The sequence below is a fragment of the Pleurodeles waltl genome, chromosome 1_2, assembly GCF_031143425.1.
Source record: "Pleurodeles waltl isolate 20211129_DDA chromosome 1_2, aPleWal1.hap1.20221129, whole genome shotgun sequence".
In the NCBI taxonomy this organism is placed as follows: domain Eukaryota; kingdom Metazoa; phylum Chordata; class Amphibia; order Caudata; family Salamandridae; genus Pleurodeles; species Pleurodeles waltl.
In genome coordinates, this window is record NC_090437.1 from 730,501,369 (window position 1) to 730,529,080 (window position 27,712).

The 27,712-nt window shown below is 47.1% G+C and overlaps 1 protein-coding gene across 1 annotated transcript in view; it reads right to left on the reverse strand.

The window, feature by feature from the left end:
- Window positions 1–27,712, reverse strand: part of ASIC5 (acid sensing ion channel subunit family member 5) — a 769,827-nt gene that overhangs the window by 122,875 nt on the left and 619,240 nt on the right. The window contains exon 8 of the mRNA XM_069205834.1: window positions 26,276–26,444. Coding sequence (XP_069061935.1) covers window positions 26,276–26,444 — 169 coding nt within the window. The remainder of the gene's footprint in view (window positions 1–26,275; window positions 26,445–27,712) is intronic.

Consider the following 27,712-nt stretch of genomic DNA (forward strand, 5'->3'; position numbering starts at 1 on the left):
GATTATAGCAGCAGTATTTATTTTAAAAAATCGTTCTAATAAAATCCCCAGAAAATAACACATATTTACTTGTGTCTGCTTATTGGAATTAGCTGCAGTGTAACATAAAGTTTTGACAATTAGGGCCAGATGTAGCAAACAGTTTGCAAGTTGCAAACAGCAAATTTCGCTGTTTGCGACGTGCAAACTGCACTTTGCAATGCACAAAATCCCTTTTGCGATTCGGTAACCTGGTTACCGAATCGCAAAACGGGTTTGCGAGTCGCAATTAGGAAGGGGAGTCCCCTTCCTAATTGCGAGTCGCAGTGCAATGCCAGATTGCTTTGTGACCGCGAGAGCGGTCGCAAAGCAAATGCAGTTTGCACCCATTTGAAATGGGTGGTAACCCATTCACATAAGGGAAGGGGTCCCAATGGGACCCCTTCAGGGACCCCTTTCCCTTTGTGAATGGAACTGCAAACATTTTTTCAGAGCAGGACCACTGCCTGCTCTGAAAAAATGTAACAGAAACGTTTCATTTTTTAGTTTTGTAATGCATCTCGTTTTCCTTTAAGGAAAATGGGCTGCATTACAAAAAAAAACCTGCTTTATTTAAAAGCAGTCACAGACATGGTGGTCTGCTGTCTCCAGTAGGCCACCATCCCTGTGAGTGTCGCGAGTCTCAAGGGGGTCGCAAATTGTGACCCATCTCATTAATATTAATGAGGGGGGCTTTGCGACCCTCTTGCGAGTCGCAGATGGTGTCAGGGACACCATCCTACATTCCAATTTGCGACTCGCAAATTGCAAGTTGCTCTGACTCGCAATTTGCAAGTCGCAAATTGGAATATACCTACATTTGGCCCTTAGTGCTACGTAATGCAGTCTCCTGGGCAACAAACACTTCAGAGGCACGAGCAGTGCGCGCAAAGACAAATCAAATAAAGCATTGGCAAAGCCAATCGGTCTGGTGCTGGCTGTCAGCCTTTTGGCTTGGTCAGTGCTTGTTTGTTTTGTCATTCTTGTATTTTCATAAATTGTTATCGCTGGGGGCACTACTAGACCCTGGCTAGCATAACAAAAAACATTGGATACCAGCAACAATATTTTTAAGGTAAAACATGCACCTTGCCACAGTATCTACTGATACTGAATGAAACTATTTTGTGTGAGGATGTGCTCCTTCTGAAATAGTGTAATACTGTCACTCACAGTGAAGCTAACTGAGGGCTGAAGTGGTCTGACCCACTGCTCCTTGCAACATGCCTTAGTGAATGGAAGAAAAAAGTGAATAACACACCGTTTTGGCTTTCACTCCATATCTGCCCCTGCTTCAGCTTTTTGCATCCCTTTTTGTTCTCTTACCCAGCTCCCTCTGTTTCAGCCAGTTTCTCCCTTACGTTTTAGCTCTTCTGATTTCAACTCATTTCCTGCCTACTTGCTTTAGCTCTTTTCAGCCATTTTTCTCTTTCGTTCAGCCCCTCTGTTTCAGCTGTATTCTACTTTGCTTTAGCTTTATTCAGCCATTTTGATCTTTTGTCCCTTCCCCCAGTTTCCTGTACTTTTTTGCAATTTCCTTTAGCTATTTTCTACTTTCACCTCTTTTTGCTCTTTTGATCTTCTCCTCTGTGCTCTCTTGGTCCACTCACACCCCTAATGAATTTTCCCCACCTCCAAACTCCCCTGCTCTATTTCTTCTTTTCTCCAGCCTCTTCTTCCTGCTCTGCCTCACAGTCCCGTCCACCACACCAGAGTCCTCCTCTCCCAGGACCCACTTAATGGCTGCCATTGCACACCTGCACCACTTGTGCACTCCTGGTGCTCCAAAGGTAAGCCCATCTATGCCTGTCAATGCCTGGACTGCACATAGTGCCATGAATGGTGTCCCACCTTCCCCCCAGTGACTGCTGTGACCACAAGCTACCTTAACCAACCTCATCACAGACTCCATTGCCCTCCTCACGATTGACTCCAAAGCTTTCATATTCCTTGGAGACTTCAACTTCCATCTGGAAGACAGAACCGACCCCTGCTCCACAGCACTCCTAAAAAGCCTAAACAACATTGAACTAAACCAGCTCGTCACAGTTCCCACACACATTGCCAGACACATACAGGGCTCCATTTTCACCACCTTTACTGACATTTACATCAACCCTACCTCACTCCTCACATGGGCTGACCACTCCATAATCTACTTCCAAGTCAACACACCTCAGATCAACAGACCCCCAAAGTCAGCCTACCCAGCCGCAACCACAGCAAAATCTCATACTCAGAATGGCTTAGCATGCTCCACACAGACCTACCCAGCCCTGCTGACAATATCAGCAAGCACATCAACAACAATTGGATCAAGAATTGCTCAGAATCCCTAGCACCAATAAACCACAAGAAATAGAGAAGATCTAAGAAGCAAGCCAGTTGGTACACAAATGACGTCTGGGACACTGAAAGGCACTGGAAACAGCTTGAGAGAAAGTGGAGAGCTAGCAATGAAGACACCATCAAGACCATCTTCAAAACTCCACTCAGATGATACCACCAGGAACTAAGAGAAACCAAGGAAAGAGTGCTAGCTGAATGCATCAAAGGTAGCTTCTAGCATTTCAAGATTTCAGAAAACCCACTGCCTCTGTCAACAGTTTTACCCCCTCTCAATAACTCTGAGACGGCCTATCCAACTTCTTTCACAGTAAAATCACAAATATCTACAACAACTTTGTGCATCAAACAAATTTTGTCAAACTGAACTTGGGCATCAACTTGGTCATCACCAGTCGAGAGAACCACCTGATAAGATGGAAGACCCACACTAGCAAAGAAACAGCCACAATTATGTGGACCACCCGCTCTAGGGCCCCATTGGACACTTGCCCCAACCACATCTACTATCTTGATGCATCACCAATCAGCACAGCACTCATTCACATCCTCAACACATCCATCACCTCTGTCACATTACAGGCGATCCAAGTCAACTGACCAACTTTAACTGATTGTCCTGCTTCCATTCCCAGTGAAGGCAATCGAATAGTCCATCAATAGTCTATCAACACACAACTTACAAACCACCCTGAGCTTGACTACATACTAGACAGCAAACAAATCACAGCACAGAAACTGCACTCATCACCACAGCAATAAGTGCCATTATTGAGTGATGAGAAACAGATGGCTTCATCATGCTCAACCTCTTTACAACATTTGACACAACTTCCCACAACAGACTCATTGGAAGAATCCATGAGTGCCGTATCCAAGGTCCAGTGCTCAACTGGATCTGCTCCTTTCTCTAAGGAAGAAGCCAAAGAGTCAGACTGCTAACTTTCACATAAGAGGCCAAGAAACTTGTATGCGGAGTTCCAAAGGGTTCACCACTCAGCCTGACCTTGTTCCACATATATATAGCTGCAATCACCAACATCATCAGTTCTCAAGGAATCACTATCATCTCCTATGTATACGACACACAACTCATCCTCGCCCTAATCCACAAAGCATCCACCACCAGAAATAACTTCAAAAACTGCATGAGCCTGACAGTGGAATGAATGAGAACCAACTGCTAGAAACTGAACTCCCACAAAAATTAAGTACTGGTCTTTTAAAGATAAACTCTCTGTGAGACACTACCTGATAGCCAACAGAACTGGGACCAAAATCAACACCTACCAACCACACCATAAATCTAGAGATCATTCTTGAGAAACAAGCAGAACATGGCAGCACAAATCAATTCAATGAGGTCCTCTAGCCTCCGCATCCTACGAATGCTGTGAAAAATCTTCGCATGGCTTCCATTGAACATCAGATGAACCATCATGCAAGTACTCATCACAAACCGACTCAACTGTGGTAGTGCACTTTACACAGGAATTTCCAAGCAACTCCTGAACAGAGTTCATACCATTCAGAAAGTTACCATAAGACTAATACTCAACTTTTCTTGCAACATCCACATATCACTTCAACTAAGAGAGCAACACTGGCTCTCCTTTTCAAATGCAGCCAACTCAAACTCCTAATGCACACCTACAAAGTCCCACACAACACGGAACCTTCATAGCTCAACATCTGCTTATATTTTCACAACCCATTAAGACACCTATGCTCAGTCTCACTCACACACATGCCCACAGATTCACAAAAGCAGATCAGGGATTTGCATCGCACACAGAACATGGGAAGACCTCCCAAAATACATCAGAGCCTTATCCTTGCTACTTCAGTTTCACAAGAAGCTGAAGAACTGGCTCTGAATAATTCTGAGGGGACCACACACCTACAAAGCTGCTCAACCACCTGGACGCCAGCTGTAGTTATCTCAAGTAACTATAATATGGTCATTATTAACTATAACTCCCACCCCCAAGCACAGTGTTATCATCAATGATGTAATTTCAGATGTTGCAGTCATGTTATCAGTGATGTCATAGAACGTGTCATGAGTGATGTAATCTGGGAGGTAACTAGCAGTGCATGGCATGGGCGTGAGCTATAGTTACTTAACGGCACGAGACAGAGTTACTTGATATAACTAGAACTGGTGCATTTCAGTTTTTTTTCATTTAAAATAGTGGGTTTTAACTATAACATGCCTTCAACCTTTGCTTTTCTCAGTTAATTTCAAAGAAATTTTTTAAGCAAAGTTATATGTTATTACAAGTCATTTAATCTCTAACCTTATTTTAGTGAATTTAAATGTTTTTTACCATAAAGTAAGATGATGATGGTTGTCATGCGTGTCTCCCTGCCAGCGGCCAACTCTCTGCTGTGCAGAGGCTCTGTGCATCGTAGGGCTGGAGTGAATGGCCTGGTCACAGGCCAGGCCCTGCGCCCAACTGCCTCGCAGATTTTAAATAGTGTCATTTTATGTAATGTAGAACTACTGGCTTTGCCAAAGGGTCAGCGGTTCATTATATATAAAGCAGACATATTGGCTTTGTCAAAAAGTTATCACTAACTATATTCACATGCATATTTTATGAATTCACACATTGCAATGTTTAATGGTATTGATTGTTACAACATGTTCTCAACAAATCATATTTAAAAAACAACAAACATGTCTTTGAGACATTGTTTTAAACATTTTTATGTCATAAAGTAGAACGATAGAACAACTCACTAATAGGCCTTCCATGCCAACTTAAGAGATAACAGCTACAGTTTGGAGTACTTAAAAAAACTTCTGGGGTCAATGGAATCCAATAACCCAGGAAAAGTACAGTTTTTAATGTTGCTGAGGGCTGCTGTGCTACCAGAGCACCTTCAGAACATTACAAACAATGCTTTGTGGTGTCCCTGCCCCTTCTAGGTTCATTGCCAGGATTTGAAAAATATGACAAAAAAGCCATTTGCACAGCATAATGGAGTGCTCCTTGCTTGAGCAGTGAATAATAAATGTGAGCAATACAGAGTATCGTGACGACAGTAAGGGTAAAAAGTATAGGCATATAGTGGCCAGGAGCACTCCAATTGATAACCATTATGATATTAGTGGTGCTCAATATAATAACGATCAGACTGGAGCTTGCTGGATATATACCCTATGATTTCTGACAAAAAAGTATGCAATTTTGGGCAAGTGGCTAACCTGTGTATGACATCTACATTCTATAATAAACACTGTGGACATAGCAAGAGCCATTTGGCCTCCCATTTAGATATTTTTTTGGAGTGCAATACAGCATGCAAATCCTTTCAAAATGCTGCTGCAGTTTAAGGGCCTGATTAAGATTTGGTGGAGAGGTTACTCCGTCACAAATGTGACAGATATCCTGCCCACTGTATTACAATCTCCATAGCATATAATGGGTTTGTTATATGGCGGACGAGATATTTGTGACAGTATATTCCTTTCCACTAAAATCTAAATCAGGCCCTAAGCCTTGCAGGTAACAGTACTTTGCTAGCCAGCAGGAGGATTGTTCAATCACATCCAGATATACAGCATGACAAATCGTAGGTGTTCAATTAGATACTAAGGGGCATATTTATTTAAGAGCCCCAAGCGCCTACGGAGTGTCAATTTTTGTGACGCTTTGGTAGCACTGAACACTGATCCATATTTACAAAGAAAAGTAATGCCACTTTTTTGTGGTCTTACGCGTCAGAGGGGCATGCAATGGATATTGCAGTGGGTGTTCCACTGCAACACCCATTGATTTCAACGCTGCCTCAGATATACGAGTTGTCGTAAACCTGAGGCAGCGGCAAAAGCTAACGACCCCCCTAACATGGTAAAACTAGGAGGAGTGCTTTTACTCCTCCTCACATAGAAGAAGCAAAATGGCATAGACAATTGTTTACATGCAGGAAGGGACACCTTCCTGCACGTAAACAATCATTCAAAAGGATACCCTAGTACATATATGTGCAGTGCATTTTCCAGCACACATAGAAGTGCCCAATCGCCATTATAGATTGTTCATGTACAGGAAGAGACACCTTCCTGCACATGAACAATCTATCCCCTCAATGCAGACACTCTTGCACTATGGTGCAAGGATGCCTGTGTTGGTGCTAGGCAACTTACTTCAGTGCCAGCGCAGGGGAAATGCAGGGGTACGCCATATTCCTCTTAATACGGTGCACCTTTGCATTTCCAAAGTGGCACAGCGCGGCGATGCTATTTTTGGCACAGCACCTCACTGCTCCACTTTAACATAAATTTGGGCCATGCTGCACTGACCTGCATCACAGGGAAAGAGCAGTAATACCATGAATTTAACAGAATACCGCACATTCCTGTCCTATCTTCTGTTCTTGTGCCCTTTATGCAGCCTAGCACCAATGAAGGTACCCTTGCACCATGGTGCAATGTTGCCTGCGTTGAATGAAGGATTGTTCTTGTGCAGGAAGAGGGACCTTCATGCACAGAAATAGTACTGATACACATGTTCCTCTTTCTATGTGTGCTGCAGATTATAGAATGCAGTACACATATAAATAGGAAAAAACTAGGAGAAATAAAGATAGTTCTTGTTACGCATCTCCTGGGGAGGCATATGTTTTTGGAGCATTCCCAGGTTGAAAAGTTCTAGTGAACCTGGGAATGCATCAAAATCCATGGATCTTGCATGGGAACACCCACGCAACACCCATGTGAAGGAGGCTGGCCTGGTTTGCAGTAGGTACCTTGGGTACTTACACCTTATACCAGGTCCAGTTATCCCTTATTAGTGAAATGTAGTAGTATTCTAGCAGCTTAGGCTGATAGAGGTAGCTGTAGCAGAGCAGCTTAGGCTGAACTAGGAGACATGCAAAGCTCTTGCAATTCCACTATAGTTACACAGTACTTATACTTAGACAATACTCAGGTGGTCATTACAACCCTGGCGGTCGGTGTTAAAGCGGCGGGGAAACCGCCAACAGGCTGGCGGTAAAAAAAAAATGGAATTACGACCGCGGCGGAAAACGCCAACATAGACACCCACTTTAACACTCCGACCGCCACAGCGGTACAAACAAACACCGCAGTGGTAACCGCCAACAGACAGGCGGAAGACAATGTACTGCCCACAGAATTACAAGCCACCAATCTGTCACCTTTTCCGGGGCGGATTCACTGCAAACAAAAACACAGCAGAAACAGGACTTCAAAGTGAAAATACTCACCTCTACACACCCCACGAGGAACCAGGACGCCATGGAACCGGAACTTCAGATACTCCCAGCCTTTCTCTTCCTGCTCCTCTACCAGGAGCACGAACGCCGGCGGCGTAGACCACGGTGAGTACTGCACCTACGACACAGGGGAGGGAAAAAACAGTGACACACACACGTGATACGCAACACCCCCACCCCCACCCTCACCCACGACAACACACACACTAATACATCATGATACATCACAGTTACACCCCCCAACCTCCCCTGGAAGAATGCAAGGACAAAAGGAAATGAGTCAAATGATTGTAATATATCAAAATAGCGTAATCAAAAATATTTACATATATACACATTTACCCTATGAACAATGATATACACCAAGAACACAAGCCAAAGGGATTCCACCATCATGGGCCCAAAAGGCATAGGCGAGGCCCACACTCAATACCCGAACAAGACGGAGAGAACACTGCAGAGGCATCAGATAGAAATGAAACAGGCACCTCAGGGGGAACGGAAGAGGGGGGGCCTCAGCCGGATGAGTGCATGACGCCAGATCCACGAGGGGGCTCCATGCCCACTGTTCAATCCTGGGGCGTGCAAAGCCACAGTCTCTCAAGTTTCTACAGTGGGTGGGTTGCCCACTGTTCAATCCTGGGGAGTGCAAAGTCACAGTCTCTCAAGTCGATAACAGTGGGTGGGTTGCCCACTGCTCAATCCTGGGGAGTGCAAAGCCACAGTCTCTCAAGTGGATGCCTTTCTCCACTGGTTCTGGAGGGGGCTTTGTGCCCAGAGTGCTTCATCCTTCCAAGGACTGAGGTAGTGGATGTCTTTCTCCACTGGTTCTGGAGGGGGCCTTGTGCCCAGAGTGCTTCATCCTGCTAAGGACTAAGGTAGTGGATGTAACTCTCCACTGGTTCTGGAGGGGGCTTTGTGCCCAGAGTGCTTCACCCTGCCAAGGACAGAGGTAGTGGATGTAACTCTCCACTGGTTCTGGGGGGGGGGGGTTGTGCCCAGTGTGCTTCATCCTGCCAAGGACAGTGGTAGTGGATGTCTTTCTCCACTGGTTCTGGAGGGGACTTGCTGCCCAGAGTGCTTCATCTTGCCCGTGGCAGCCTCAGTAGCGTAGTAATCATTGGAGCTCACTGTCCTGCGGTGGTGCTGGCGGTCTTGTCCTGGGCAGTGGGGCTCCTGCTGGCGGTCCTGTCTTGTGCAGCGGGGCTGCTGGCAGTCTTGTCCTGGGCAGTGGGGCTGCTGGCGATCTTGTCCTGGGTAGCGGGGCTGCTGCTGGCGGTCCTGTCCTGGGCAGCAGGGCTGCTGGCAGTCTTGTCCTGGGCAGCGGGCTGTTGGCGGTCTTGTCCTGGGCAGCGGGGCTGTTGGCGGTCTTGTCCTGGGCAGCGGGGCTGCTGCTGGCGGCCCTGTCATTTGCGGCGGGGCTGCTGGCAGTCTTGTCCTGGGCAGCGGGGCTGCTGCTGGTGGTCCTGTCTTGGGCAGCGGGGCTGCTGGCGGTCTTGTCCTGGGCAGCGGGGCTGCTGCTGGCGGTCCTGTCTTGTGCAGCGGGGCTGCTGGTGGTCTTGTCCTGGGCAGCGGGGCTGCTGCTGGCAGTCTTGTCTTGGGCACCAGGGCTGCTGCTGGCGGTCCTGTCTTGGGCAGCGGGGCTGATGCTGGTGGTCCTGTCTTGGGCAGAGGGGCTGCTTGCGATCTTGTCCTGGGCAGCGTGGTGGCTGCTGGTGGTATTGTCCGCCGTGCTGATCTTCCCAGACATGCCGATTTTAATGTGCCCCTTCCCCAGCTTGGATGGTGTCGCAGCTGTCTCCACACTCCCAACTATACCCCTGGGAGCAGCTTTGGTGGCTGATTTCTTTCCCTTCTCCCGCCGGGCACTGGCCAACTTTTTCTGCTTGACCTGTGGGGGACTGTCCGTACTCTGGCTCCTTGCCACACTGGCTGCCCTGCTGCCTGGTGCACTCCAGAATCTGGTGACTACTGGCACCACTGGTCCTGCTGATGTTTTGGCTGAGGTGCTAGGTTGGGACCTGGAGAGTTGGGCCCTAGGAGACTGAAGGGGTGGGGGAGGTGAGGGAAAGAGGTCAAGGTTGGCCAGGAAAAGTTTCTTCGGAACACTGGGACAGGTAGCAAGAGGGGGTTTGGGAGTGGAGGAAGAGGTAGTGGTTGTAGGAGGTGTACGTTTGCTGACTTTGGGTGAAGGTGCATGGGCTGGAGGCTGTCGTGAGGTGGATGGTTGTTGGGTGGGTGTGTGGCTGCGTTTGTGTACCTTGGGAGGTGGCCTCACAGACACATTGGGAGAGGACACAAGGGACGTGTGAATGGTAGTGGGGGTGTTGACTGCACGTGAGCGGGGTGTGGTGGTGGGTGTGCTGGTGATGGACGTAGTGGCTGAGGATGTAGTGCATGCAGGTGTGAGTGGAGACGGGACAGGGAGGGAGGAGGGAGACGAGGAGGAGGGGGACAGAGTGGCGGCAGTAGATGTTGGTGTGTCTGCATGGGTCTGATGCTTGCGTGAGTGCCTGTGGGATGTGTGGTGCTTATGTTTGCCGAGCTTCCCTTGTGTGTTGAGGTGTGTGCATGCTGGTCTGATGGTATGCTTGGGATAGCCTGAGGTACAGGGGTGTGGGTCTGGGTGGAGGAAGTTGGAGGGGGGAGGCTAGAGACAGGGACGATGGCTGCCATCAGTGCTGAGGCCAGAGTCTGAAATGCTCGCTGAAGGGCTGCCTGACCAGAGTGAATGCCCTCCAGGTATGCATTGATTTGTTGCAACTGCCTCTCTACACCCTGGATGGCATTCAAAATGGTAGACTGCCCAACAGTGAGGGACCTGAGAAGGTCAATGGCCTCTTCACTGAGGGCAGCAGGGGTGACTGGGGCAGGGCCCGAGGTGCCTGGGGCGAAGGTGATGCCCACCCTCCTGGGTGAGCGGGCACGGGGCAAAAGCTGAGGGGCTGCTGGGAGGGCGGTGCAGATAGGGGGGGTGACGGCTGTACCTGTAGATACGGGGGCACAGATAGGCTCACCACCGCAAGGGAGTTCCCATCAGAGGAGGAGTCCGTATCGCCGGTGTCAGCTCCTGTCCCCGCCGTGGAGCTCCCCTTGTCCTCCGTCCCACTGGTGAATTCAGACTCCATAGTTTTGTCCTCCAGGGCCATGTGGGATGCAGCTCCCTCCTGCTCCGGGGCCACTGCTCCTCCGCCTGATGATGCTAATGCACACAAGAACAGGGAGACCACAAAAACAGGGGGGAAGACAGAAGAAAGACATGTTGAGTGCATGCAATACTGCTACAGTTGGCAGACACGATGGACACATAAGCTCCCTGCATTACGCCACGCACTTGCAGTCCACTATTCAATCCCAGGAACATGGGTTACAAGGCTATGGCCGATTTCTGCACACATGGATGTCACAGGAGCCTGACTAGGTGTAGTTGGCACTGTACACAAGTGGGGTGGGGTGCCACAGGGCCTGCCTTAAGTAGGGTCCTTGCCTACTAAACTTGACCTGGCCTAGGGGAACCTACAGCCCACCTCCCCCACCCAGACACCTACAATGCACCCAGAATCAGCAGAATGAGAGTGTACTCACCCCCTTGTTGCTGCTGTGATGCCCTCAAGCGCCTATCCAACTCCAGGTATGCCACCGTCAGGATCCTGAACAACAGGGGTCATGGTGCGGCGGGCACCCCTCCCACGTTGGGAGGCCATCCCCAGCTGAGCCTCCGCCGTCTTCTTGCTCCAGCGGCGAATGTCCTCCCATCTTTTACGGCAGTGGGTGCTCTGTCTGTGGTAGACCCCCAGGGTCCGGACTTCCTTGGCGATGGCACGCCAAATGTCCTTCTTCTGGTGTGCGTTGACCTACAGGAATAGTACAGGGGAAAAGGAGAAGATGTTACCGCCCGCACCGTCACAGTCATTGGCCCGCATCCCTACCCTTGCCATGACGCACATGCACTCAGCGTCTTTTCATGCACGCCTCATTCTCACCCCCCCATCTTTCATCCACCCCACTCCACACAGGCATTGCCCATACAGCATGCTCACAATGTACCTACCTGTTTGTCTGGAGGACCGTACAATAGCGTGTACTGGGGGAGGACCCCATCCACGAGTTTCTCCAACTTCTCCGTGCTGAAGGTAGGGGCCCTTTCCCAAGACACACGAGCCATTGTCTCTTCCAGATTGAGGTCACAGCAGCACTTGCAGTGTAGGTCCTCTCATGTCGAAGATCAGGTATCAAGGGATTAAACAGAGATAAAATGGCAGTCCTGTCCGCGGTGGTGCATACCGTCACCGCTGCTGTACATCGTCATTGGCTCCTGGGACCCATAGGGTCCAATGTTAACCAATGCAGGATTGCGCCGTGGTCTTCGACCGCCTACCGCGACGGTGTACAATGCCAGCGCAGTTACCTCATATCCCCTTGTCCCACTTTACAGGGCAGGCAGCTGCCATTTCATGGGCCCACATGGCATTATTTTTGACTGCGTCACACATATGTAGGCCTTGCCTAAACACTCATACAGGCTAATTTCGAATTGCTAATATTTTCAGAGTAAGCTGTGTTTATGTACCTCAGAGTTGGTTGACTCTCTGCTTGCTGTTCTCCATAGGCACAATCCGCTGGGGCAGGTGAGGAGATGGCGGCATCCTCCGGTGTACAGACCGCTGGTGGACCTGTTGACAATGGAGGAGCGACATGTGATCATCACCTACAGGCTTGATCATGCCACAATCCAGGAACTGTGTGCCCAGTTGGAGACAGACCTGATGTCAGCTATCCACCATCCCACAGGAATCCCCCCTCAAGTGCAGATGCGGTCAGTACTCCATTTCCTAGAAAGTGGGTCTTTTCAAACTACAGTGGCCATAGCATCAGGGATGTCCCAGCATACGTTTTCCAACGTGTTGTCCAGAGTGTTGTCTGGCCTGCTGAAACACATGCAGAGCTACATTGTTTTCCCTCAGGTGGAGGATTTGCCTACAGTGAAAGGTGATTTCTATGCCCTGGGACATATCCCCAACATCATGGTGCCATTGATGGGACACATGTGGCCTTGGTACCCCCCCCGCAGGAGTGAACAGGTGTACAGAAACCGGAAGAGTTACCATTCCATGAATGTGCAGATGGTGTGTTTGGCCAGACCAGTACATCTCCCATGTTAATGCCAAATACCCTCGCTCAGTGCATAACGCTTACATCCTGCGGAATGGCAGCATCCCTTATGTGATGGGGCAACTCCAGAGGCACCGGGGGTGGCCATTAGGTGAGCACATGGACCCAATATAGTGGGAATAGTTGTCTGGGTCTGTGGATGTCCCTATGAGTTTGTGTGTGTTTAACAGTTGTCCCTCGCCATTTGCAGGTGACTCTGGTTACCCCAGCCTGTCATGGCTACTGACCCCAGTGTTGAATCCCAGGACAAGGGCAGAGGAACGCTACAATGAGGCCCATGGATGGACTAGGAGGATTATAGAGCGGACCTTTGGCCTCCTGAAGGCCAGGTTCCGGTGCCGCCATATGACAGGTGGTTCCCTATTCTACTCACCAAAGAAGGTATGCCTGATCATCGTGGCCTGCTGTATGCTTCACAACTTGGCTTTGCGACGACAGGTGCCTTTTCTGCAGGAGGATGGTCCGGATGGAGGTCTTGTGGCAGCTGTGGACCCTGTGGACAGTGAAGATGAGGAAGCAGAAGAAGAGGACATCGACAACAGGAACACGGTGATCCTGCAATACTTCCAGTGAGACACAGGTAAGAAGACTGCCTGCTACATCTGATTTTAATCTACTACCTCTCTACTGTCTGTCATTTTAACCCAGTGTATGGTCACTGAGTTTTCACTTTCCCTTACGATTTCACAGATGTGGGTCCCACTGTGTGACATCTGTTTGATCATGGACTAGAGCTGTGTGACATAGGTATGTTGACATTACATTTGAATGAGCATTTTGCCACTGTAATTGCTAATACACTATTGTTTTGTGCTTTAAGGGTGTTTATTTAAGTGCTCAATATTGGAGGGGGTTGTAAAATGGTGAGGGGTGATGGTGGAGTAATGTCCATGGCAGAGTCCAGTCTATTAGTCTCACAGGTGCATTGTCCAAAGGGGCATAGGAAGTGGAGCTGGGGCAGTTTAAGAATGGACAGGGTGACAAGGTGGGACAAAAGGATGACAATCAGGGTAGTCTCATTATTTGGCGGGGGTCTTGGCATCGTTCTCTGTCTTTGTACTTGATCTCAGGGACCGTTTGCGGGGTGGTTCTCCCTCTGCAGGGGGTGGGGTGCTGGTGTGGTGGTCTTGTGGTGGTGCCTCCTGTCCACTAGCGCCGGCGGAGGTGGTGGGCAGTTCATCGTCCAGGCTAGTGTCAGGGGCCCCTTGTTGTGCCACAGTGTCCCTCCTGGTGTTGACGAGTTCCTTCAGCACCCCTACAATGGTGCCCAGGGTGGAATTGATGGATTTGAGTTCCTCCCTGAAGCCTAAATACTGTTCCTCCTGCAGCCTCTGGGTCTCCTGAAACTTGGCCAGTACCGTTGCCATCGTCTCCAGGGAATGGTGGTAGGCTCCCATGATGTTGGAGAGGGCCTCATGGAGAGTGGGTTCCCTGGGCCTGTCCTCCCCCTGTCGCACAGCAGCCCTCCCTGTTCCCCTGTGCTCATGTGCCTCTGTCCCCTGAACCGTGTGCCCAATGCCACTGCCCCCAGGTCCCTGGTGTTGTTGGGGTGGTGGGTTAGCCTGGGTTCCCTGTAGTGGTAGACACATTGCTGCTTGACGTGTCCTGGGGACAGAGGTATGGGCCCGCTGGGTGGGTGCTGTGCTGGTGTTTCCAGAGGGGGGAAGGTCTGTAGTGGCTTGTGCCAGTGTGAGGGGAACCGACTGTCCCGAGGTCCCAGAATGGCCGGGCTGGTCATCTAGATCCAGTTGGACAGAGCTGCGGTCATCACTGTGAGCCTCTTCTATGGGTATAGTGGGCATATCTGGACCCTCCTGTCTGGTGACGTTGGGTAGGGGTCCTGCAGGGGTGTAAAAGCATCATTATTACATCTGTGTGTGCCATGGTGTGCAATGGGTGGATGACTGTGTACCCCAGTGCTTGAATTCCTGTGTAGGACCTTGTGTGATAATGGTTTAGGGGGGTGTATGGGTATGTGCAGTGGCCCTGCTTTGGTTATGGGTGTCCATGCTTTGGTGTTGCATGCAGGGCTTGGGTTTGGGATGTGTGGTTTGTGACATTGGGACATGTGTGAGGAGTTGGAGTGATGGGGGTGAGGGCGAGGGTGGGGTTATGTGATGGCATGCAGGTAGGGTGGGGAATGAAGTAGTAAAGATTTGTCTTAACAGAGTCCATTCCTCCACCTACTCCTGCGAGGCCCTCAGGATGCAGTATAGCCAAGACCTGCTCCTCCCATGTTGTTAGTTGTGGGGGAGGAGGTGGGGGTCCGCCGCCAGTCCTCTGTACCGCGATGTGGTGTCTTGAGACCACGGAACGCACCTTCCTTCGTAGGTCGTTCCACCTCTTCCTGATGTCATCCCTAGTTCTTGGGTGCTGTCCCACTGCGTTGACCCTGTCCACTATTCTTCGCCATAGCTCCATCTTCCTAGCTATGGAGGTGTGCTGCACCTGTGATCCGAATAGCTGTGGCTCTACCCGGATGATTTCCTCCACCATGACCCTGAGCTCCTCCTCAGAGAACCTGGGGTGTCTTTGCGGTGCCATGGGGTGGTGTGGGTGATGTGTGGGGTGGTGTGTGTTGTGATGTGTGGGGTGATATTTAGAGGTGTGTTGTGTGAGGTGCGTGGATGTTATGTGGGTGATGGTGTTGAGTGCCTGTGGATGTGAGTTTGTAGATGGTGGTGTCTCTCTCTGGCCTTCTGTCACAATTTTGGTCATAGGGGATTGTGGGTATTGTGGGTGTGTGTTTTATATTGTATTGGGTGTGTGGGGGTGGTGTGTATATGTGTATAAGGTGTGTGCATTTCCATTTGTCCAATGTGGTAGTGTTTTGTAAATGTGTGTGTATTTTGAGCGCAGCGGTGTGTGCCGCCAATGGAATACTGCGGTTGAAAGACTGCTGCGTGGATTCGTGGGTCGTGATAGTGTGGGCGTATTCCTGTTGGCGTGACGGTGGAGGTTTTGTTATCACCAGTTTATCACTGACCTTTGGTGTGGCGGACTTGTGTGGGTGTCTAGATTTTGGCGGATTCCGGGCTTTGGGTAATAATGACCGTGGCGAAATTCTGCTGCCGCGGGGGTGTGTTGGCGGTCTTCTGCACAGCGGTAAGCGGCCTTTACTGCCAAATTTTGTAATGACCGCCTCGGTGTTACCAAAAAGAAAGGTAGTTTATTTCAGTGACACAAAGTCAAAAATATCTTAGAGGCAATACTCCTTCTGGAGGTAAGTATTACAATATACACACTAGACACCAAAATAAGGTAAGTAATTAGTCATAGGATAGTGCAAACAATAGAAAACACTATGGAATGCAACAGGAAGAACCATATCTGGGGCAAAACAAACCATATACTAAGAAAGTGGAATGTGAATCATGAATTAACCCCTAGTCAAGTGTAGTGTGTAGAGAATCGCTAGGAGAGTAGGAAAACCACAAAGGTGAGTAAAATAACCCACCCCAGAGCCCAGGAAAGTAGGAGTAAAGTACTGCAAGTTTCCTTAGGACACACTACAAGTCGTGATTACAGTTATTGCATGAACCAAGCAAGACTGCAAGCATCAAATGGTGGATTCCTGGACCTGAAGACCTGTGAAGAGAGGAGACCAAGTTCAAGAGTCGCAGAAGATTCCAGGAAGGAAAGGAGCCCCTGCCAACCTAGAAGATGGTGCAAAAGAGGATTCTCCGGTTGGAAGAAGTCTGACTGTGGGTTCCTGTATAATGCAAAGGATGTCCCATGTGGAGATGCTGGATGCAGGTGAGTTGCAGTGTTGGATTCATCCAACAAGCCTTGGTTCAAGCAATGTCGCGGATTGCCTCAAAATGGCACTGCCTAAACCCAGGAGGGACCTGGGGGCCTCAGCTCGGTCTGAGGAGGCAGAGGGGGCTCCTAACCCTGGAGGGAACCCACAGATGACCAGGCAGCACCCACAGAGGTCCCAGGACATGGGGACAAAGAAGGTGTAAATTGCGGCTGTTGCAGCACTGTAAAAGAAGGTCCCATGCCGCCGGATAACAACTCAGCGAGTTGAGCGTCGCAGGATACAGTGCTGGGTACCTGGGCCAGGATGTGCACAAAGGAGACTTGCAAATAGTGCATAGAGGCCTCAGGAGGTGAAGATGACACGGTGCACAGGGGTACGGTCGCAAACAGGGAGGCAAGCACTTACCTCCTCCAAATTTGGACAGCTGGACCTTAGAACAGTCTGTGTCAAAGGGGTCCACCACCTGTGTTCCAAGGAGCACGCTTGTCGCCAGAAGATGAATCCAAGAGAACCGGTTGTCGTCTTAGAAGGTGTCTGCTGGAGCAGGGAAGTGACTCCGTCACTTCACGGAAGATTTCTTCAGTTCTTCTGGTGCAGCATGAAGAGAGGGAGTCCACAGAGCATGCACACCATGGAAGCTGTTGCAGTTGCTGTCTGGAGCTGAAGTTGAAGAGTCAAAGTAGCCCTTCTGGATACTTTGTAGCAGTTACAGCAGTTCCTGGAGCAGTCTGAGGTTGATCCGAGGTCAGAGGATGAAGCAGTGGTTGCAGAGGATTCCTGATTAAAACTTACAAGCAGAATCTGATGAGAAACCCACAGGAGAAACCCTAAATTGCCCAGAGAGGGAGATTGGCTAGCTTATCAGGTATGGACCTATCAGGAGGGGTCTCTGTCATCACCTGCTGGCACTGGCCACTCAGAGGCCTCCAGAGTGTCCCTACATCTTGGAAAATAAGATGGCTGAATTCTGGGCCACACTGGAGGAGCTCTGGGCGCCACCCCTGGGGTGGTGATGGACAGGGGAGTGGTCACTCCCCATTCCTTTGTCCAGTTTTGCACCAGAGCAGAGACTGGGGGTCCCTGAACCGGTGTGGACCGGTTTATGCAAGTAGGGCGCCATCTGTGCCCTTCAAAGCATTTCCAGTGGCTCTGGGAGGCTACCCCTCCCAAACCTGTAACACCTATTTGCAAAGGGAGAGGGTGTTACATCCTCCTCCCAAAGGAAGTGCTTGTTCTGCCTTCCTGGGACTGAGCTGCTCAGACCCCAGGAGGGCAGAACCCTGTCTGTTAGGGGGCATCAGCTGTAGCTGCAGTGCAAGCCTCAGAGATCTTGTTTGGCAGTACTGGGGGTCCATGGTGGAGCCCCCAGGATGCATGGAATTGGCTCCCCAATACCAGATTTGGAATGGGAGGACAATTCCATGATCTTAGACACCTTACATGGCCATATTCTGAGTTACCATTGTGAAGCTACAGATAGGTATTGACCTATATGCAGTGTGTAGGTGTGATGGCATCCCCGCACTCACAAAGCCCGGGGAATTGGTCCTAGACTGCATGGGGCCACCTTTGCTAGTGCAAAGGTGCCCTCACACTTAGTAACTGTGCACCTAGCCTTCAGTAATTGAAGGTTAGACATATAGGTGACTTATAAATTACTTAAGTGCAGTGAAAATGTCTGTGAAATAGTATGTCCACTATTTTATGCAGGCTGCAGTGGCAGTCCTGTGAAAGGGTTTGTCTGAGCTCCTTATGAGTGGCAAAAGAAATGCTGCAGCCTATATGGATCTCCTGGAACCCCAATGCCCTGGGTACCTAGGTACCATATACTAGGGACTTATAAGGGAGGTCCAGTGTGCCAACTGGAATTGGTAAATGGAGTCACTAGCCTATAGTGACATATTTAAAAGCAGAGAGAGCATAAACACTGAGGTTCTGCTTAGCAGAGCCTCAGTGACACATTTAAGCACTACTGATAACACACACATTAGGCCACAAACTATGAGCACTGGGGTCCTGCCTAGCAGGATCCCAGTGACACAGTAAAAACACAGTGACACACACTCACAAACAGGCCAAAAGTGGGGGTAACCATGCTAAAAAGAGGCTACTTTTTCACACCATGGGAATGCCTCCCTGGTGTAGATTAATGTAACACACCGCTTTGCGCTGAGTTACACCATTCAAGTTTTATGAAGCCATGCAGGGTCCTGCAAGGTGGCCTTGCATGGCTTCATAAATCTCACTTAAGGTTTGCATCACTCTTGAACTACGTTGTGTGGCAGGAGAGGCTCTATGCCATAACAGTACATCGTAAAAGTCTTGGGAAGAAATGTAATTGTTTCCTAAAAAAAACCTAATAAATCCTACCTATCTAATCTAATGCTGATCTTTTCCCTTTTATGCTGCTTTGAAAACAGCCACAGATCTGCAGATACTTTTTTTAAAATGTTTTGTGGCAGATCATATTTCTTTTGCAAATGTGAACAAGTGCAGAATAAATTACTTGCAATGAGCAACACTATAATTTTTACCCCACTCCCCCAAAATTTTCAATGCTTTAATTTGAGTACTTTGAAATAATTAAGGACTACGTGTCTGGAGAAAACTCCACCAGCACCCTGCTCTAACATCAGATGGAAGATACCATTGTTTCTTCTGTCATATTTATTGGAGACCAACAGTCATGTGCGTTGACCGATTTCAGCCTAATAGCATGGGTGTCAATTCACTAAAATGCCAGGGGTAGCAGAAGTGACATCATGCGCCCTTTCACCTCAACTTGCACTCAGTGGCATAATAAAACTTGAGGGGGGGGGCCTGTAAAGTAAATGGAGGGGCCCCCCTCCAGTCTCATTCAGAAGCTTTCAGAGCAGAGTACTGCGCTGAGGGGGCACCCTAGAGCTGCGGGGGCCTTTGTTATGCCACTGCCTTCACTCATAGACACATACTTACTCATACACTCCAGTTCATACTTAAATACACACTCTCACACATAAACACATTCTCACCCACAAGCACGCACACAACACTCATTTAAAAGCATTTTTACGTCCCTCAGCTGCCATGGGAGGGCATATTCACATGTTCACATGTCATTACACTGATAGTTAATAATATTTTTGTATTCATTATTAGTGTAATAAGAAATTGACAGAAAACAGAGAGCCCCAGCTGACGTCCATAAGGACAAGCTGCCACTGTGTTCCAGGCACTGAATGTGCCCACTCTGAAGCCAGAGGTCGCAAAGGGCAGGCCAGGGGTCGCAGTTGCCCTAAATGACATCCATGTCTAATAGTATAATTTAAAATTAGGCAGAGCCCATCCTCGTCTTTGCAGATGTAGCAGCATAAAACAGTTCACTTTCCCGTCTTCTTATAAAACCAAAGAAAACTGTTAATTGAAGAATACAATATTCTAAAGTAGGAATTCGGAACATACTAGGGAATAGCACGGAACAAATTATAAGAAATTCGAAATGTATTTCAATTTCTTTCCTTTGTGCCATCTCATTCCTTTAGCCTCTAACCTTTTTTCTGCATTTTAATAGATTGTCTTTCTCTCTGTCACCGTTTTACAATGCTTTTAGGTTTATTATTGTGTTCTCCACCCCAGAGCTGTATTATTATAGTTTATTCTTGCAGAATGTATTTGTTTTAACTTCTGACTTGGGTTGACCTGCCAGCCTAAGTTAAATGTTAAGGAGGGCCATAAAACAATTTAAGCCCAGTGGCACCCCCGTTTAAGCTGGCACAGCGGGTGGTTCACTACGCTCTTTCACTAGTCACCACCGTGCTTTCCCCAGTCAAAGATAATTTCCCAAGCACACTCAGCCAATAGTCATAGAAAATTATTTAAAAGATGACTCCAAGGGCAGAGGGAGAAGATAAGTGGGTAGTGTGTGTAACGAAAGAGAGATAGAGAGAGAGAAAGAGAGAGAGGAAAATCATCTACAAAGTACATGAATGCATGTCGTGAAAAGGCACACAATACCTAAAAAGTCAAAAGCTGTAGTTCAAAAGGCGTTTTGAAAACAAGTACATGGGGCAGAGAGAAACTGTGTTAAAAATGGTTGTGAGAGAGAGAGGGAGAAAGCAGAAGAGTCAAAGTTAATAAGTGTGGGCATGTTATCAGGTAACCAGACTTACTAGGTCCCCATTAGCAGGCGAATCTGTCTGTGAATCATGTTTGACTTAACTCCTTCACCAAAACAACAACTTGTTGAAAACAAGTAATTGAAATCTGAATCTCAGCATAATCCGTATGCATCCATTCCTTCCCACATGCAAGTCGCACTAGAGTTATAATTCATTCATGACTGTATGATTGAGCTTTTATCATCAGCCATTCCAAACATCTAGTCTGTCTCACACTAAATAAAATGTGAATCTAGGACCAGATATATCAAGGGCTTGCATTGCTCTTGCATCATGCAAGGGTACACAAAGGCAATGTAAGCCTTCAAGTGAGATTTACTATGAAACAGAGCCACCTTGCGTGGTTCTGCTAGGCATAGTAAATCTTGAGTAACGCAAGACAACTCATGTCATTCCATGGGTGTAGCGTGGGTGTTCCTACACATCAACCCGTGCTTTTTGGTGTATTCCCATATTTCTAGCACTAGTAACCTTGGGAATGCATCAAAATGGTACACCTTCCCAGGTGAGGCGTAACATGGAGAAATATGTTTATTTCTCTTTCTACATGTGCAGCTTTCTGCAGCACATGTAGAAAAAGAGAAAAGACTGTGAGGATTGTTTTTGTTCAGGAAGGATTTCCTTCCAGCACAAAAACAATCTAACCTGCAATGCAGTCAGTCTTGCAGCATAGCGCAAGGGTGGTTGCGTTGGTGCTAGCCAGCCACTACTGTGCCAGTAGAGAGAGAGAGAGCATGAATTTGCCATATCTTAGTAGGTATTCCTTCCTCTCAATATGAGGCAGAGCAGTTCTGCAAGTTGTTTTGCTGCATTGAACAGTATCGCATGCTAGTAAATCTGCCTCCTAATGTCTGCAAATTCTAGGGGCACCTTCAATGCTCTGCGCATCATCCATAAATCCATCTACAACTTTGGTCCTTCTGTCTGCAACTTAAAATCAAAAAACATATTTCAACTAGATTCTGTATGCAGAGCCTCTGAACATGAGGCTCGGGGACGTTTTGGACGTGAAACCTTTTCTCGACAGCAATCAGAAAAGACACCTCATCAAGTTGGTCTTCGTCTATCTTTTTAGTTTCAGACCTCTACCTTAACCACCACATCTGAATTCCTGAAATCAGTTCCCTTCTGTAGGAGGGGATCAATTTGTGCAACATATCAACATATTTGCATATGAAACTCAGAGATACAGATTTAAAAAGTAATGCGCATTTAATATCCTTATCAGATACAAGAATATAGGCATTCTTAAGTTTAACAAATGAAAGTGCTACATTATGTTTTCTTCTGGGAGAAAATACATATATAAACTGGATTGTAATAAATTGTAGTCCTTGCACCTTTCATAGAAATGTTAGTGCAATTAATGTTCAATCAATATTGTAGACACTTACAGATTTGTGTGGTAAGCTACTTCATGTTTACAAAAGTGTTATGCCATCTTGCATTCTGTTTGTGTTTTTCATTTGAATGTAGGAAAGTGGAGCATTATGGGGTGTGGGGTTTAGTCCTCACCATATAATACTCTCACAATACCCCAAAGATGATCCTTGGGTTCACACCAGTAAATCATTAGCTCAGTCCCGTTAGTGTGGCAAAAGGCATACAGGGTTTAATTAGAGGAACATGTGCTATGCATTTTTTACAGCACAAACATGGTAACTGAACTGACTCGAAAGAAATCCGACACCAATTTATAAAGATAGAAATTGATTTGATCTTATTTTAAACACCAACATAAACAGAATTGAATCAGTAGAACTGGAGTTATAGATTTTAGAATTCATATTCAATTACAAGAGAACTGGCATTTAAACTTTGCATTGAAGACTGTGGGAGAAATATCACTGGTTGCAAAAATACACTTAGAAAGCAAGTTGTGTGGAACCCTTATAGTATTAAGGTTGTGCAGTCCCTAGGACCAGATTAGGACAGTCAGTGCAGTTTTACAGCAAGCTTGTCCTGGCTGTCTGTGGTGCTGAACAGGACTTGCGTTGAAGTTAATGGCAGGAGCCAATGGTGACAAACGACCACTTGGAGGTTGTACTGTGGGGAACCCATGCAGGATTAAGGTGGTGTGGGTCTGGGACAAGGCCACAGCAGTCAGTTTACTTCTACCTGGTCCATGGAGCCCTGGAACGGAGTTGTTCTGGCTGTCCATGGTGCAGAACTGGACCCGCACTGGTGCTGATTTTACCGCTTACACAACGGTGCTGACAAGAGGATGCACAATGTTAGCTGGGACTGCATTGCAGATGTCGGATGCAGGATGCATACTATGCCCTGCACCTGCAGCATTGAGTGTGGGGGTTAGTTACTGGACTGGCAACCAACAAGCTTTGGCAGCGGTAAAGGTGCAGAAATCCTTTGGGAACTTCCTTGGGTACGAGGGAGGGAGGTAGCACCATGAAACTTGGAGGCAGGCTGCATTATGACTCCCAGAAGACACTAGACCACCTGGGTTTCAACAAACTCATTGAAGGCCTGATAGCCAGCAAAACTTCGGATACTGCAAATGTTTATACCTGCAATTTGCAGGGGGCTGGTGCCACCAGAGTCTGAGGGTGCTTCGGGCTTCCACAAGTGTTCCTCCAATGGAGAGTGATGAGTTTCAGTTAAGGAACAGAGTTGAGCACACAGTTTCCGGTCTGTTGCCTCAAGTAGAGAGTATTTTTTTTTTCTTGGTGCAGTGGGCAGAGTCCGATTGTCAGTGATCCTGGGCATTTATTCGTCCTTCTTTGAAGTTAGTCAGTCAGAACAGAGGTTCTAGTGTAGGGGTGTTCTTTACATCCTGGATTTAGGGGAGTTTGTTGTGTGGACACTAGTGGCCAATGGACAATTTGCTCCTACAGCTAATCTGTCCCTGAGGTGACAACATCCAGTTGGACAAGTCACCTTTAGCTACCTAGAACCCTCTAGTCTGCCACTCCTAAAATGGTGGAAATCAAAATGTAGTGCACAGAGGTTTGGTCAGCCTGTTGGGGGTGTGCACTAACCTGCATAGCTAATTTCCCACATGGCAATGAGCAAATGTGCATGGGGACAGCACAGATGGCTATCAGGGGCAGTAAAGCCTTTGAAGCTCACCGCCCTGATAGTTCTATTAACTAACCTGGCTGTGAGACAGGGGGTGTGACCTGCTTCCTTCCTCTGCCTTTTTTCCTGACCTCGGAGAGCACCCAGGCTGCCTAGCTGGAGGTTCAGAAATCTGGCTTGGTGGCGGTAAGTGCACAAAAAAGCATGGGCTGCTCAGCCAGACTGCAAAGAAGGGTGGCTAACAGGTGGTCAACGTCTAGTGTGCCACGAGGTGCATACCAGCTGTCTCTCGACACCAGATTTTTGTTGGGGGAGAGAAGGCAAGTTGCTGGACACCACACTTGACATAGCAAGGCGGTGCCATAATGGAGCTAGCTGCCCAGGTCTGCCGAGGCTTAAGTCCTATGTTAGCCTATGGACCGGACTGCACTTATAGCGTACCTTATTGGAAAGGACGCTATAGAGACATATAAGCTTGTGTACATATGTCTGCACCTTAAATATAATGCACACTGCCTCCTGGGTTGCAGAGGCCTACTTTAGTGGTGCCTGACGTACATGTAAGACAGTGCATGGGACTGTGCCACTCATGGTGAGGGGACAGTTATACTTGAGCAGTTTGCACCGCTCTGGCAGTCTGCAAAGGGATGCCTGCTATCAGTAATTTGTGTGGGTCACCTAGGGTAGCACAAAATCATGTTGCAGCCCTGAGGACCCCTTTACCACCTATGCCCTGGGTACCCAGGGTACCATTTAATAGGTGTTTATAAGGGGGTAAAGGCTTACTAATGAGGGAATCAACATGTTGGCATAGCAATTTAGGGAGGGAGCACAGGCATTAGGGCCTGGTTAGCAGGCTTCCAGTGCCTTAACAGAGTCATATACATTGGGGGGTGACCATGCATAAACAGGCATTTTCCTACACTGAACTGTTATCTTTCCTTCACCATGGGCTTGAATGTCAGCCCCTCATGGAAGGTGGTCCACATGTTTTTTGACTGCTTTCAACCAGAGTTCGAGGAAATTCCTGACACAAGATTTTCAAAGATATACTCTAAGCTATTAGGGATGAGGACTATTGTTCTCACTAGCCAGGGTAGATGAGACTATCTATGGGCATTCCAACTCTCCTTCTTCGTCCTATTTACTATTACTACATTGGTTTCCTCTGACCTAATGGCTTTTCTGACTAGCAAAGTATCTTTATCACATTACGACTGCTAATTTTGCAACCATAAAGACACAAAGGTCCAGATGTACGACCATTTCATTTTGTGAGTCTCTAATTGAGATTTGTTTGCGAATTGCAATTAGAGACTCGCAAAATGAAATGTACTAATATGTCTCAGACACGTTTAGCAAGTCCCAATGGGATTACAAATGCCCTACCTCATCTATATTCATGAGGTAGGTCGCAATTTGTGACCCCATTGGGAATGGCCAGCACTCACAGGGATGGTGTCCTGCTGGGGACAGCAGACCACCATGTCTGTGACTGCTTCGTAAATAAAGCAGTTTAAAAAAAAAAAAATGCAGCCTGTTTTCTTTAAAGGAAAAGGGGATACATTACAAACAAAAAAATGAAAAGTTTCTATTTCATTTTTTCAGAGTGGGTAGTGGTCCATGGGATCACTAGCTGCTCTGAAAAAATGTCGGCGCCCCATTCACAAAGCGAAAGGGTTTCCCTGGGGATCCCTTCCAGTTAGCAAATGAGTTACCACCAACTTGAAGTTGGCGGTAACTGTGACTGTTTTGCAACTGCGTTCATGGTCGCAAAACAAACTTACATACCACTGCAACTTGCTATTTGGAAGGGACGCTCTTGGCATGCCCCTTCCAAATACTGACTCGCAAACCTATTTTGAAATTCAGTAAATAGATTACCAAATCGCAAAATAGCAATGGTAAATGCCAACATGCTAGTTGCTTCTTGTAAATGGCTTGATTCTGCGAATCGGGCCATTTGTGACATGAAAATAGCTACGTACATCTGGCCTTAGGTATCTTGCAACTAATGAGGAAATACAAAGGGAAGGGTTACTTAGTGACAAATGACTGAGACTTCTTGTACATACATACAGACTGTGTAGCCCAGTTTCTCTAAGTCAAACTTTTAAAACAGAAAAAAACAAAAATGATTATATTCGACCACTCCTGAACACCCACCAAATCCAAATGTTTTTTTTAAAGAGTACGGAAAAGCAAATAGAACCATTGCAGATTAAAGGGGTCATTTTAGAGCTCACCTAATGCTATGGTGAATTAATAATAGATCTATTCCCTTCTGTATCATTGATGGCATGTTTGGAACGATGGCATAAACATATATCACGAAATGGAAGGGCACATGAATTAGTAAATATTGTTGACTGTTAGAAAATGCATATCTTACGTAATGCAGTGGTGGTTTTTGGTGAACACCTAAACTCTAGCGTTCTAAGCAATTCCACGTTGCTTGCTTGAGCATTGAGAGATAAAATTATGGAATGAAAAAGCAGGCAATAAAGACAATAGTTAACTTCTCTAGAGGTATTACCGGATATATTCCACGCTTTTCCTCAGTTTATTGGAAAGAATCCTTATGGAACTTTTGCTTGCAAATGTTGAATAGGTGACAGTGGCAGGATACTCAGTTTCTTCACAAGGCGCGGGACATGTGGAATTGTGTCTTCCTATTGAACAGATCCCCAGTGTTTCGATGTCATCTGAAAATGTAAGTGGTAGGAATGATTACATGTATTTGAAGGTAAAAACATATCCGAAATTGTCATACATTGTTATACAGGTTAGAAAAATGAGTAATAGGAAGGTAAGTTTTAAAATCAATGGACACACAACTATCTTAAAAAGCCTCAGACAGAATCTTAACTGTGTCTCTTTTCTTTACAGTTCAATTAGTTATAGTTTATGTTGTGATAAACTCCTGTAACATTACCAGACCCTCTATCATTAACAGTTATGGTACACTTGAGACCTTCAGACTCTTTATCAAGACACGATGAAGAAATAGGAAAAGCATACAAAATACACAGATAAATAAACCATCTAACAGTGTATTTCCTACACATATATTTGAGCCTTTTTAGGTGGGCATGATTGCAAAAAATAGAATCCTTCGTTTATAAGTATTTCGGAAGCTACTAACAGTAAACTGTAGAAGAGGAACTATTGTAAAGCAGGAGCCATACATCCTGAATATTTTTTAATTATATGAGAATGTGTCATGTTCTATATTTTTTACAGCAGATGAGTTGCAAATTTGCCCACAGTGACTGAGACACTCCTCTAAAATTACGGAACTCTTTATTAAGATGTAGTTGTGTAGATGTAGTTTATTTAGATGTGCACGTTTTTAATGAAGTAACCCTGGAATTATAATCAGTGCGCCGCAACTTGAGGAGTCCATTCATCCAATTAGATCTCAATTACCAGTAATAATCCCTTTTAGTCCCCTGCCTCAGAGTTACCCTTGTCAGGGGTCTCAGTTATTGAAGGAGCAGGGACTTAATAGGGGCTACACGTTTTTGGAGAGAAAAATGTAGGATTCTGTGTTTCCACGCTGATTCCCACGTGTTTTCTCCTGGTATTTCACTCAGAGATTTCTGCTGCGGCTAACAGTGGAAAACCCGTAGTGAAATGTTGCAATTCATAATTCTGATGGTCACATCATAATTAATGGGCCACTTGTAATCAAGGCCTTAGTCTGTGTAGTGTAGTGAGACTTTGTGCACCAGGACCCTTGCGGTATTAGGCAGACTCAATCAAGGAATTGTGTAACTTGTTGGGAGGTGTTCAGGTGCGGTTATTAAGGGTTATGACATGACTTGACTGTGGTGTGTGATCGTATGCTGAGGGAAAAAGATATCTGATACAGAGCTCTGTATGTGGTGGTGTAATTTACATGCTCCTGGGCTGAGGAGAACGTTACAACAAATGATGAGTAGGGGATACGTGCCCCGAAGAACAGAAACTG